The 14272-nt window shown below is 30.5% G+C and overlaps 1 protein-coding gene across 1 annotated transcript in view; it reads left to right on the forward strand.

Moving 5' to 3' along the window:
• The first annotated feature begins 529 nt into the window (after positions 1–529).
• Positions 530–14272, forward strand: part of LOC129216410 (cell adhesion molecule DSCAML1-like) — a 146468-nt gene continuing 132725 nt past the window's right edge. Inside the window, exons 1-2 of the mRNA XM_054850625.1 lie at positions 530–569; positions 12525–12686. Of these exons, the coding sequence (XP_054706600.1) occupies positions 530–569; positions 12525–12686 (202 nt within the window). The remainder of the gene's footprint in view (positions 570–12524; positions 12687–14272) is intronic.

Consider the following 14272-nt stretch of genomic DNA (forward strand, 5'->3'; position numbering starts at 1 on the left):
ATGCACAAATATAAATTCTGGAATTTTTAGAAAATGGGACGATTAAAGAAGAGTTGAGCTAAAATGCGTTCATTGAGTTTTGGGAGAGGTAATTAATATTGTACCGCAGTTTAAAAATATACTTCACTATGGTTACTAGGGTAACCTTACCAGTACGACACGGGTCTATTGACAAGACTGTTGTAAGTTTGGATTTTAATAATAAGAACTTTAGGCGGGTAAAATTAATGTTGCTGAGACCCATGACTACGGTGCAACCATCTAGTGTTAATCTGAGTCAATTTTATAAGCCTGTTGGTACTTACAAGGCAATAGTGGAAGGTTATAAATAGCCACCATGAGGTCTGCCGGTGTTCCGTGTTCATTTGACTTTAATAAGGTTTTAGATCTAAAAAAAGGAACTGTTGACCATTTTAAAGGGTAAAAGGGAATTTTGCTCATTACTCATGTCTGTTACTGAGTATCATCAGAACTGTCGGTGTCTGCTACTACCTAGGTTGGACCTATTTTCAAAGTTAAGCAAATAAAGATGGAATTAACTAATTCAGAGGATCCAGAAGCATACAAAGGTTAGACGAGATGTAGTTGCATGAGAGAAAAATAGTTTTAAAAGTCTAAATACATTAAAAGGCTCAGAAAATTGATTTAACCTGAGAGCGATGAAATTAATGGTGCCATTACCCTACTAGTGTGTTTTAAACCTTGAAGTGGCCACTACTGAAGCACCGGCCACTACTGGAGTGTTTACCTTATTTAAATATTTACTAGATAACATAGAAAATTAGGAAAAGGTGAAAAAGTTAAATTAAAACTTATTGTTATCACTACTACTGCTAACTTATTTTGATATGCCAAGTTAACATCGGTTTTTTGAAAGCCAATTTCTGTCTATTTGGCTCCAAATTTGAAACAACTAAATTTAATATCGAATGAAGATAATGTTTTGTGGTTGTTTAAGAAGTTTAATTGTTTTAGAAGGTTTCAAAGCAAATTTTTAGAACTTGAAATACACCGCCAGCTCAGTCACTCCAACCAGGACTGCAGTTTTGTGCTTATTAGCACTTATCAGCCCGGCATAGGAAGTGACTGAGCTGGAAGTGGAAAACCTCTTAAGAGAACCAAGAGAACCAAACAAACTAGTAGTTAAAATTGAATTAGTGTAGACCAGACGAGTGAAAGAAGCAATGGTTCGGTTCAACTCGAAGATTGAAGGCAAGTCATGGTATTTTCAGTAAGTTAAATGTATGTATTTCAGGTACTTCTGCCTTAGCCCTAGCTATAGGGCGGTAACTTACTGAAAACAAATTTTTAGATTCCTAATATTGAATGTAGCAATGAACCTCGTGGGTCAGCTTTGCTGGCTACATCTCGCCAATGTGAGAAGCTAGAAAAAAAACTTTAAATACTAGTTATGATCAGAAAATTGCTTATTCAACAACATTCAAATTGCAAATTCGAATTTGTATTTTCAATTGTAATATTGAAATATATCTTCGAGTAATCCTCATACATATCATTGCAAACTCACTGGTTGAGGGAAACTCACTGGTTGCCCCTAACGTCATCAACAGTGAAACTCGCGCCACGGCATGATAATTTGATAATATTTTTTCGCAAAGTTTGGCATGCAGGGAAATGCTTCATTTTGACAAGGTTGTATCTGAACTCTTTACTGGTAAGACTGTAATTTAAGGATAATGACTCTATCAGGGTTTATCCACTGGTGTAGTGTTCAAATTTCATTTATCAAAATTTTACCAAACAAGGCACTTGCTTCGTTCAAATGTAGAAGCAATTTTCACCCGTCATACGTTGACGGGCAATTTTCTAGTACATAATAATGTTCAAAATCACTTTGAAGGTATCCTTTCCTTCTAAGCGTTCTTCTATCACCAAAGTAGAAAAATTTTCTTTTTACCAAAGTAAAATCGATTAACTAAAACTAATTTAACTACCAAACAGAATCAGCTAATATTTAGAGAAGAATATATAAGAATTGATTTCAAAGCAGACATTATACTTCCAAAACTAATTTCAGCTACAATACTCTCCCACATTAAATAAACTAGTTTTAATTTCAGTCCATCATTCTGATGCTAATTATTTACTTTAAGCATGATGCCACTTTCAGTTGGATTAAAATTTCCCTTTATATGGATACTTTGAGTCAATTAAAAATATTAATGCATCAGTAAATTTATTAAAAGACTTCTCCCGAGATAAGAGTGCACTGAAAACACAAGATGAGATGAAATCTTTCAGCTCCACTTTATGTTTCAAATACGAGCTGCAGAAGCTTTTAACGCCTTAAAATGAGTAAATTTACTAAGTAACGTAAGATAAGAGTCAAACTGTTATCTCTAAAATAAATTATATTCATTTAATTTCCTCATGAACTGATCTCTTAAAAGTTTACAATGTATACGCTGCTGAAAGACGTTTATTAGATCTAGTTAAAACAACTGCTGATTTAAACCCGAAATTTAAATAGGGAAGAATTGAAAGGTGTCGGACAAATACGATGTTCTGGCTCTTAACTTTTTTTCGATATCGAAAAATGATAATGTTATGCAGTTAATATGTAACTTTAAGCTTATTTTGAAAAAGCATTTGAAAACACTCTTTTATAAAATGACGCAGGAATAGAATTATGAGCCATAAATATCTATAACGTTTGTAAATGTTTGAAACATAGAGGGTAGTGTAGTATGGCTATGATAAAAATGATTCAAACCATTTCCTACCCAATTAAAAAATAAATAAATACCTTTGTTCCAAATATCCAACGTTGTTTAGCACAAATAAGCAGATTACTGAATACATGTGTTTCGGGATATCCAGACACTCCTTTTTCAGTACAAAGTTGTGAGTTTTTGGATATAAAGGCATCTGGTAAAAGATAAACATCCGGGACCGGATGTCTTTACCGGATGTTTACCGGATGCCTTTGCAACTAAAACTTTACAACTTTGAATTTAAAAAGGGGCTCCTGGAAAGCCTGAAACACATGTATTCAGTAATCTGTTTATTTGTGTTAAAAAACGTTGAATACCAACCCAATTATTTGAAAATACGCAAAATTCTCAGTATGCCCTCTATACGTTACCTAGTCGTCACTCACTAAGAGTTTAGTTTTAGGAATTACCACAGGTGCTGTAATAGAGTTTGTTTTCATTTACCCCACGTTTCATCTTACCCCAACTAACCATACTGCATATTTGTTACTCACACATTAAATACATTTATATTAAAAATGAAAGAAAAAAAACTACAAAGGACGATTTTGCTATGCATTTCCTCCCAACATATTTTATAACACGAGTCTAAGATGTTTAAATACGCTGTTTAGAAGTCAGCAAAATTCTTTGATTTCGTCAGTTATCCGATGTCATTATCACTGAAAGTTTAGGTTCACGAACTTCGCTTGATCAGAGAAGCAAAATATTAAAGCTCTATTGATAACAAAAGAAAGTCGTAATTAAATATTTATTTTACCTTATTGAAAATCAATAAATTGCTTTCTATCATTAACCAGACATTTTAAACGATGTCAGATTTTGAAGATGCTTAGAATGTGAACTCGGTTTTAGCCGATTTTGTAACTAAAGTATCTAAGTTTATCTATTGTGTTATTATCGTAAAAATGTTCATTGTTATCACAATATTATGAGATTCAAATATTTAAGTAATCAGTTATAGTATGATACCGTTTAAGAATAAAGATTTGAAGAATATATATATATATATATATATATATATATAAAGTTTCAGCAGATAAAAAGCTTATTATTTCATCTTAAATCACTATGATGCTAATGAAGATTTTTAACTTCGCTTTTAAGATTATTTGAAATATTTTTTGCAATATTATTTGCAACATTAAAATGACACTCCGATATCCTATGCTCCAATATTGTATTTTCTGTTGCTAGCTATTCGTCCTCAAAAGCAAAGTTCATACTGAAAAGAAAAAAAAATACGCATAAAATTATCCCCCAAAAATTTTTTTTTGTTAATGCTATATTCTGCACTTCAAAGCCAATCTTATATAAGCCAAATTATCACTACTTTACTGGAGAGCATAAAACTGTTTGTATGGTGTATACAAGGGTTTGAACTCACGCTCTAACAGCTCTTGCATTTTCTTTTATTTAATTTTTTATAGCATTGTTATGGCTGATTGCAGAATAGAGTTCTACATACAAAGCAGTAATAACCTAAAAATGACCATTTTCGGACAAATTAATCTGGCACTGAGAGGCAATATTACTAAAAAGTAAAAAAGTTTTGAAACTGGATTCAATGAATCTCAATAGCACCCATATTAAAAAGTAAAATTTTCCAATATTACATCTTTATTTTTAGTTTTATTCACCGTAAAACTGTTAAGTTTTTCTCTTGATACTCAAAATTTTTAGTACCAGTTTTCTATTGATTTTTCAAATAGCAGCCTTGTAAAATGTTAATTTGAGATAGAAATATCCATAATGAAATGAAACTTTTTTGTGAAAATATCAATAACCTTACTGATGTTTCAACTGTTTTTGATATTTTAATGAAAATATGACTTTCTCAATAAAAATTGCAATAATACTTCTAATTATGTTTTTAATATATTCTGAGTATAATTCGTTTTGTTTTGATTATATTTCTTTGCAAATCGGAATTGTTTTGCTAAAATGAATTTCGCCCTCTTATTGTACTTCTATAACCAGAACTTGATTGGTTCCAATCTATACACAAGACCAATTTATTGAAAACCAAATTCAAAACTAGAAATTTTTCATATACAAGAAAGCTTAAAGTTAGCACTAGCTACGCTGCTTTGGCTAATAATGTGTCTAAAAAAAACTTTACGATAAAGATAAAAAAATAAATAATAATAATTATGTATGACTATAAATTAACGTTTTTATTTTAATAAATTATTTTCATCAGTGCTATACTTTATAGGTCCCTCTAAATCATCAATGAGAACTATTCAAACTTTTGGTGACAAGTAAATGCTATTGCGCAATGCTACAACTGAAGTAAGAATTGAAAACAAAAATCCTTTCCATCACGAAACACATTAAAAAAGTTTTATATTTGAGTTTATTTGCTGAAGATGCTTCGAGAAACCAAAAAATAGGCGTGCTTGTATGCATGCGTCGAAGAGGAAATTACAGTTTTTGTGAGAAATTCAGCACTAACATGACTTCAGATATTTTATCAATATTAATGTAAAACTTGTTAGTTGTTGATTTTGATTTTAAGACTGTATTCGATCTAATTTCAGAGCGATAAATTATTTTTTATCGCTCTGAAAATTTAAGCTTTCTGCTATTGCATTTGTATATAAAACTGCTAAAATGCAAAATTTAAAAATATGACACTGATTGGTACCAAGTTTTTTTTTTCTCTCGCGTTTTTGATCGGACTTACAAGTCTTGCTGAATTTGCATAAATAGATACAACTAGTAGACCCGTGCGGAACTCCACACTGTGCTTCGAATCGTTTCATGAGGCATTTCGCTCTTTAAAAATTTCAAGGAAAGAACATTATGAAGAAGAACCAAAAAAAATAAACGGAAAAATGTAAACGCACAAGAGAATGCATTTAAGTTGAAGACATCATTAACAAAACCTCGTTAAATACAACGTTGTGATAGTTTGATCATTGCTCACCTTTTGGTTGTACGCATTTTCAATGCAAACACAAATATCATTAAAATTGTGGCTGTGTGACTCGTAAAGAAGTAGTAATTGTGCATGTGAAAAAACAGGTTGTGGTAAATACAGTCCTGCCCATGTGAGCATCTGACGGGAAAAAAAGAAACATTAAAGAGATATTTATTGGCACGGGTTCGAACTGTCGCCATTCTGATTAACAGCGCGACATTCCAACAAACCTAGCAATTGCGCCTCCCTTTTTGAATGCTATTCATTGAAGGAATGCGTAATAAAAAACAAGCAAAAAAGCAAAATAAGATCATGCCTCTATGTTTTGTCATTAGCCAGTATGATACGATTTAAAATTATTCGTAAAACATGGAATTTGATTAAAAAATGGGGAAGATCCCCCGTAGCGATTGAAACAAACATTCTAGAGAAGTAATAAATTAGATTGAAAATTAGTGTTTTTATTTTTGTTGTTTTTATTTTTGAATACTGAACAATTTCCCATAGCAGGCTGCTTTAACCGTTACGGCTTAAACGCCCGCACATGTTTTTCTTTTATTCCAGCACTTAAAATTCGAAACCAAAATCAGTTGAACTGAGTCCTTTTTTTAAGTGTGATTTTTCGAACGTAGACAAAATGTTTTTTTTTTTTTTCCAGCCGAAAGCAGAGGAGTAGAAAATGATTTCTTACTAATGAAGTTGATAATACTTTTTATGTTTTATATCGTATTCAAATAAATAAAGGTTTACTGGGTGAAACTCGTAATTTCAATTTGGCGTAGTATTTTGTCATTTGTACAAAAGGTCGAACACTGTTATTAGAAAAATCTACATTTCAGCATATAATGAAAATGTTTTTCTGCACAAAAAGGATTCCCTTGAGGTAAATCTAATACTTTTTTATGCTTACATTATGCTTAGTGGTCTGGACCGAGTCAAAGCTTAAAAAAAAGGGAGCGGGGACGAACACCCTTCGATTAATAGTCAATCAATTGTAATATAAAGTAATATAATTAATAACAATAAATTATATTACTGTATATTACAGTTATATTAACTGTAGCCTGCATAAAGGAGACCAAACGCCAAGGAGCATTCCCGTCGCTTTTATTTTATTGCCTTACGTGTGTTATCAGTTGTATGTTATGAGTACTTGTAATGCGTAATAATAGTCAAAATCAGCTTTAATGGCGGACAGCCCGGGCTTGCCCGAAGTTCAGATAGTTTATTGACGAACGCTCTATCGAAAAAACTTATCAATTTAAACGAACAACTAAGTCCAGTGCTTTTAAGCTTTAATTACAAAAAATAGATAAAAAATAAAGAAAAATTAAAGAGGAAAAAAGGTTAATTTTAATTTTTTTCCCTTGCCGAAAGCGACGCAAAAAATTGGAAAATTGTGTTAGAACTTTTCTTTAAGAAAAAAAGTCTGCATAAGAACTACAGGCTGCATCAAAGTTTTGCAACAGCAAGGGGCCTTTCCGAAAACTTGATTTTTAGACCGTAAGTATATTTTTCGTCATTAGCCGGCCTGATAAGTCTTAAAATGAGAGGGGAATTTCTTTAAGAGATAAGAAAGATCTCGCATACTGACAGAAAAATAATCCACAGAAATAATATATGAGATAAGATATTGAAGCGAAGTGTTGTTATTTTTGAAAATTTTTACAATTTGTAATCGCAGGCTGGTTGAACCGTTATGGCTTAGATGGCAGCACGTTTAACAGCACGGTTAAAATACAAAATAATTTGAATTAAGTTCTTTTTTAAGCGTAGCTTTTCGAATGTAGTAAAAATGTGAAAGACTATTTGCTTTTTGCAGAAAGAAGAAAAAATATATATATTACCCTTCAATTTGAAGTAGTAATTTTTTATTTTACAAAAAGTCAAAAACTCATGAAGAAGCTATATTTCAATATACGATTTATTATTTTTCTCTGAACAAAAAACGATTCCATTGTAGTCTGAAATTTTGAACCTGATACTTATATTTTCGCTTACATTATGCTTTAATTTTCTGACCGGAGCCAAAGCGTAAAAAAAGAACCCTACAATTAAGAATCAATTTAGCTTGCATCAAGTTTTCATAACAGCAAAGCGTTTCCATCTCATTTCTTCTATTCCCTCATATTTGTTATTCACTGTTATTAAGTATTCATGTAATGCGTGATATTTCTCTAATTTTTTGATACACATTGTCCGGACATGGGCCGGAACACTCATTCTCCTGAAGCTTTAAAATAAGGTGTAAATTAAAGAAATCAATCAAAAATTGTGGAAGATCTCACGTAGGAACAAAAAACAAGCTACAGAAATAATATAAAAGGATTATACTACCATGCCGCATCTGCACTTTTTATCGAAATTGAGTTACGTTCACAAGGTGGTTCTTTGTCACATATTTCACCTAAATACAATATTTTATGCTCATGCAATTTTTAAAAGTCTGAAAAAGTACCATTTGAATCAAATACATGGAGACACAGAACATTAAACGGCAGTTTCTCATTTTGAACTTGGCTGCAGATACTTTTGCACTAACACATCAACATGAAAATACGTTCTATAAGCTTAATTGTGGTTGCAGCAAACTAGTGTTATTATTTTATTTGCAGAATATAAAAATAAAAATTTATAATAGTCTTTATTGTGTCTATGTATATGTAAAATTAGTACTTAACTCCTAACAATAACCCTTAAAAACTCTTCTCTTGCTGTGTTCTCCCAGCGACTTAAGAGTTGCCTTCTAATAAAAATAAGTTTACCTCTGGTAAATGCTTTTAAATAGTTGTATTTACTGATTTATTTTTTATGCATGCATTGTGAACAGTTTTTTTTTTCTATTATTATTATTATCTACTATTAATTAACATACTTTTAATTTCTTTGATATAATTGGAAATAACATAAATAATTCGAAAAATATTGGAAATCGTTACTATGAGAGGGAAGAAAATTACGTGTTTTCATTTTTTGAAAGTAAAACTTTGTAAACTAGTAGATCGAAAACCAACGTAGTACGGAAGTTTTCCAACAAAAACTCTATTCGTTAGCTTCCCACGAGGGTAATAAATTTGATCTATGTCATTATGCTTATATGATATAGTTTCTTTTCAAAATCCTACACTTAAAGTCAACCTCAGTTACTATGATATGGTTACACATTTCCCAAACTTAAGCAAGACCTACCAAAAATTCTGCTTGATGTCAATGGAATAATAACGATTTCTTACAATGTAAGCATATTTGGGGGGATATGCTCTATTATAGCCGAAAAACGTTACATGTTTCCAAAATTATTCCTTTTAGTAAAATTAAATAGATCACATTTTTCATTTGTCGGAATAGAGCATCTAAACAAATAAAAAACGTTACAATCCTTGCTTTATGTAAACACTCAATAAAGAGACAATTTTATGTCCAATTCATCTTTATTTAATTCAAGTTTGATTGTCTTAAAGATTTAAACATAGTAATGGTTTCCATAAATATCTGTTAAATTGGATTTTCAAATTAATTAAAATTAAGAAGGATATGTCTTTTGCCAAATAAACAGCCGATGAACACTTTTCATAGGATACTTTAAACAGTTTATCGAATGCTCGTATTTTCCTCTTTCCAAAATTCATTATTTTCCTTTAACTCTGAAAACGTGGAATAACAAACCTGTTGCCATTTCAAGCGGAAAGTTTTCTGTTGACTATCAACAGCAGTAAAGTACTAAATGCGATTTCGCTATCCAAAAGTTTAATTACTAATTTCAAATCATGTGAAACGACATTTAAACGTGATAAAGATGTGAAGTGAAGACAGCTCACTCTAGGTCCTTATCAGAACGTCACGCACTTGATAAATGCTCGTATGGGCTGGAATTAAAATTTCAAATTGAGGAATTGTAATATTGCGAGGCTGACATGCTTTGATATGCTGTTGCAAGGTGATTTATTGTCCAATGTTTTAACTATTGCAGTTTATTAGTTATGAAACAGTGAGCAATGGGGATGTTTCCAGCAATCAAAAGTACTACTTTTATTCACGAAAGTTGATAGATGGAGCAAAAAAAAAAAACATGCAGCGAAAAAAACTTTTATTTTCAAAACCATTCATTTTTAGATATTTTTTAAATGTCCGATTTCTTAAATAAGGCGTGGTCTTTATGACGTTGCAAGTGACGAACTTTAGCTTACTACTCCACTGGCGCACTGAATTTTTGTGTTTGATGTCTGCCACGTTTCCAGATTATGATAATTACATACTGCTCTCTATGCCTGCTATCAACCATATCGTTGCCGGTACACGTGAGTAAAAAAGTGAATTATATATTGTGCTCTGCGCTAATGGCATCAGTGAATAGCATTTCATCACTTGTGGTGTCATGTGCAGAAGCGTGAAAAATGAAATTGAATCGGCATACTGAATAAAATAATTGTTAAAAAATATAAAACTTTGTCAAATTATTTTTAAATGATCAAATCCTATGTTTTTAAAACCTGCTCTTTCAGAAAAAAAAACACTTTTAAAATTTCGGAAACGACCCATTTCTGCTAAAAGTGTAAAAAGTGTTCTTTCGTAAGCAGTTGAAATTAAAATTAAAGTCATTCTAATAAAAAGTAGGTTATTTATTATTTAGATAATAATTTTTGTAATTTTAACTGGCCTCTTTTTCCTCTAAATTTTGCAAAATAAGTAGTAAGAATATATGTACTAAAAAAAGTTCTTTATTTATCTTACCTTTCAACATTTTTATTTTCTAGAAAACAATGGGGAACACAAATTTTTATCTTAACTTTTGTATCTGTGGCACAACTAAGCACCAACAACAAAATGCAAATATGTTTAATTAATTTAGAAGTTTAAAATTGTTTTTGCGAAAGTTTCCTCTTTATTTTAAACGCACTTATAAAGAGTTCTTTTGCAGTATAATGGCTCCACTCTTAATGGCTACTGATGTTTGAAAGCTTTGTAGAACGTTTTGTTCCCTTTAAAGAATTTTTACTTGAGTTTCAGAAACCTGACTTAAATGTATGCAGATTTTTTTTTTTTAAACATGCCTTTAAAAGTGAAAGTGAATTAAGATTTTAACACTCTACGATTGAAGGAGAGAAGAAATATTCAGCAGTGATTTTGTTAAGGGGGTCCGGGACACATTTTGAAATTTTTTTTATTATGTACTTTAGAGTTTTGAAATTTTTTGAACTGATTCATCATTTATTTAATAAGCAAAATCATAACATAAATATGAAAAAAAATTATTTTTTTATTTAAATTTAATTAGTTTTTCTCAAAAAAAATGGGGTTGCTTTAAATTGCTATAACTCAAAATATTGTTGGTCAATTTTCAATTTTTTTTCAAAAAAGTATGCACAAATATCTAAGCTTTATTTTTTATTCGGCGATTTTAAAAATATTGATTCAATAAAAAATAAAAAATATTTGAAGAAAAATTTCGCAAAATTCGAAGATACTTTTTTTAAAAAAAATCATAATTTTTGCAGTAAACGTTTTTTTCAAATTCGCCGAATAAAAATTAAAGTAAATTGCTTGAAAAAGATATGCTCCAAGTTTCATTACTTTATCTCTATCGGTTCCTGACTTATAAGAGTTTGAATGCAAGAAATCGGGAAAAATTGCATCATGGAGAAAAACGCGTTTAAAGTTTTAAAGTTATGTACACATTCGTTAGATGCATGCAACAAAAATAACTATAACTTTCGTTCTATTTAAGGTAGAAACAAGATTCAAACGTCCTCTTAAGCAGAAAAAAAACGGAGCAATTTTTCAAATTATAAAAAAAATTGCAAAATTTGAGGATTTTTGTGTCCCGGACCCCCTTAAAACAATTTTATTCTACTGGAAATTCTCTTGGGATATCAATTTACCTTTTATATATAAACGCAATCTTTTCTAAAATCTAAATTTTTAACTAAGCAATTTTTCATGGAAAAAAAAAGGTACTGAAATATCCTGGGTAAAGTTCTCAAAATATTGGAATTTAAGAAAAACATATGAAATGAAAGATTTTGTCTTATTTAATTAATAATTGATAGGTTTTCCTTTTATAAAATTTCTATTATGGATTACGATTTTAAATTACTAAAATAATATCTAAAAGATAATTCTCAGCTTTATGACTCTTTATATTATGCTCAAACGTATAAGACATTAAACAAAGCAATTTTTAAATTCCTTCTTTGCTTAATACAGCTTATTAGTCCTTCTCTCACTTCACATTCTATTTTTAAATATTGTTTACCTCGAAAATCGCCCGTCAAGGTATGACTTTTGAAAATTCTTCTACATTTGAACGATGCAATCCCGTGTTTGGTTATAGTTGAAATTTGAACCCTAACTGTGTTGGATTAATCCTAACTTCAGTAGATAGCGTTCATTGCTGACCACTTTTCGTTTCTTCATTATCCTTAAATTACAGTCTTATCAGTAAAACAGTTAAGTGACCGGATTCAGTTCAGCCTTGTCGAAATAAAGCATTTCCCTGCATGTCAATCATTACCGATAATTATTACCAAATTATCATGCCGTGGAGAGAGTTTCATTGTTGGTGACGTCAGTAGCGTTACTCGGTCAGTGAATTCGCTATTATCTATATGAGGATGTATCAAATTGATGGGATGAACATGATTTGAATTCCGCATGGAGAAAAATATTTTTAAAATAATAATAATAAGTTAGAATGGTTTTCAATGTGCTCCTGTTACTTCACAATTTGAATTCCAAAAATAATACAGAAAAGAAAAATTCTCACCTTTATGGTTCTTTATATTAGAAACTATAACTAACTCAAAAAGTATGTAGTTGTAAAGCTTTTTTTTTTTTTTCAACGAATTATTTTTTGTAAATTCCAGTTGTGCAACAAACGTACAACATAGATGTCCATGACGAGTTTGTGATACGTGGTACTACGGCCGTCCTAAGGTGTCATGTTCCAGCCATTGTTCAAGATTACGTCACCGTTACATCGTGGGTTCGGGAGGATTCCTTCGTTATTCGGCCAACAGCTTTGGCTGGTAAGTATAAAATTATTTTGCACCTTCCGCAATGTAGCCCTGAAAATCGAATCCATTTCAAACTAACTCTGAAGCTTATCGTTGGTAAATGATAAGCTAACCGTTGGTACGATGTCTATAGGTCAAAATTAAAATTAATTTCTTCTAGCCCAAGACCAGTGTGATAATTATGATAGTGAAAAACATAACTAATAGTTTCTGTAAATATAATAAATAACATCTTATTTTCATGTATTGATACGAGAGAGAATTTTATAATAATAATTTGTTGTATGACTTTTTTATTAACTGTTATATATATATATTTCTTTTTAAAACACAAATAACCATTTTTTAACAAATCTATGAGCAAAAAAAGTATATAGTTGTTTGCTAATACAGGTTTTACCTAATACAGTTTTTTTTTTTTTTTTTACAAAAAACGATACATTTCCATTAAGTACCTGTAATTGTTATTTTAATAGCTTCATACTTTGCTGAATTCCAATAAATTGCAGAACATTTAATGTACTTACACTTTTTAAATGTATATGTCAACAGTATCCGATTAATTTATTTCCAAATTAAATCAAGGGAAGTTAAAATGACTTTTAAACCCCTTTTTAAACTTTCTTCAGTTTTAAAGGAAAGATTAAAATTATTTTTAGCTACTTTGGGATTGTGCTTGTTAATTCCTAATCAACCTGAAAAACTAACCTAATTGCTAAGACTAAGGTTGTGTACTTTCTTCAAACTCCTCTTTAAGGTCATTTTGATAGGCAGACACATTTGAAATCTGATAAAAAAATCCATAAACTATACTGCGGACTTTAGTGTTTCAATATTAGGCTAATTTATAAAGGTGTTCTTGGGATGGGATGAGTGATAGTGTCCGCTTGAGAAAAAAATAGTTCTTTAAGTTATTTCTGCTCAATGAACAAACTGAAAAGATCTAGAATATTGAACTTTTCATTTTTCGTTCTGCTTTTATAAGATAACCTCTATTCCTGCAATCATGACTTGGTGTTACCTTACTACAAAGCATAAAGATGGATTTAAAAAGCAAAGAACATCTTGAATGTTTTTTTTATTATTTATTTATTTATTTATTCATTTATTTTTTTACTATTTTTGCTTTATTTTACTACTAAGAGCAATGTTAACATATCGCTACTTGATGTATGTTCAAGAAGCATTTTCTTGCGGTTGCAGAGACCTGCTTTATTGTTTGAGATCACAATTAACTTGTCTTCATGAAAATAAAGAAGATAAGTTTTTTTTAAACGATTGGTGCACTACGTTTCTAACGATGAACTTATGAATTATTTTTTAGAAAAACTTCATTTATGTTCAAGGGACATTTTCTTGTGGTTGCATAGAGTTACTTCATTATCTGAGATCACCTTAACTCGACTTCAGGAAAATAAGTAAGAAGAAATGGTTTTTAAAACGATGGGTGCGTTACTTTTCTCACGATGAACTTATGACTGACTTTTTTTTTTAAAAAAAAAGCTTGATTTATGTTCAAGTGGTCTTTTCTTACGGTTTCAGAGATTTACTTCATTATCTGAGATCACCATTAACTCGACTTCATGAAAATTAGTAAG

The sequence above is a fragment of the Uloborus diversus genome, chromosome 2 (assembly GCF_026930045.1).
Source record: "Uloborus diversus isolate 005 chromosome 2, Udiv.v.3.1, whole genome shotgun sequence".
Classification (NCBI taxonomy): Eukaryota; Metazoa; Arthropoda; class Arachnida; order Araneae; family Uloboridae; genus Uloborus; species Uloborus diversus.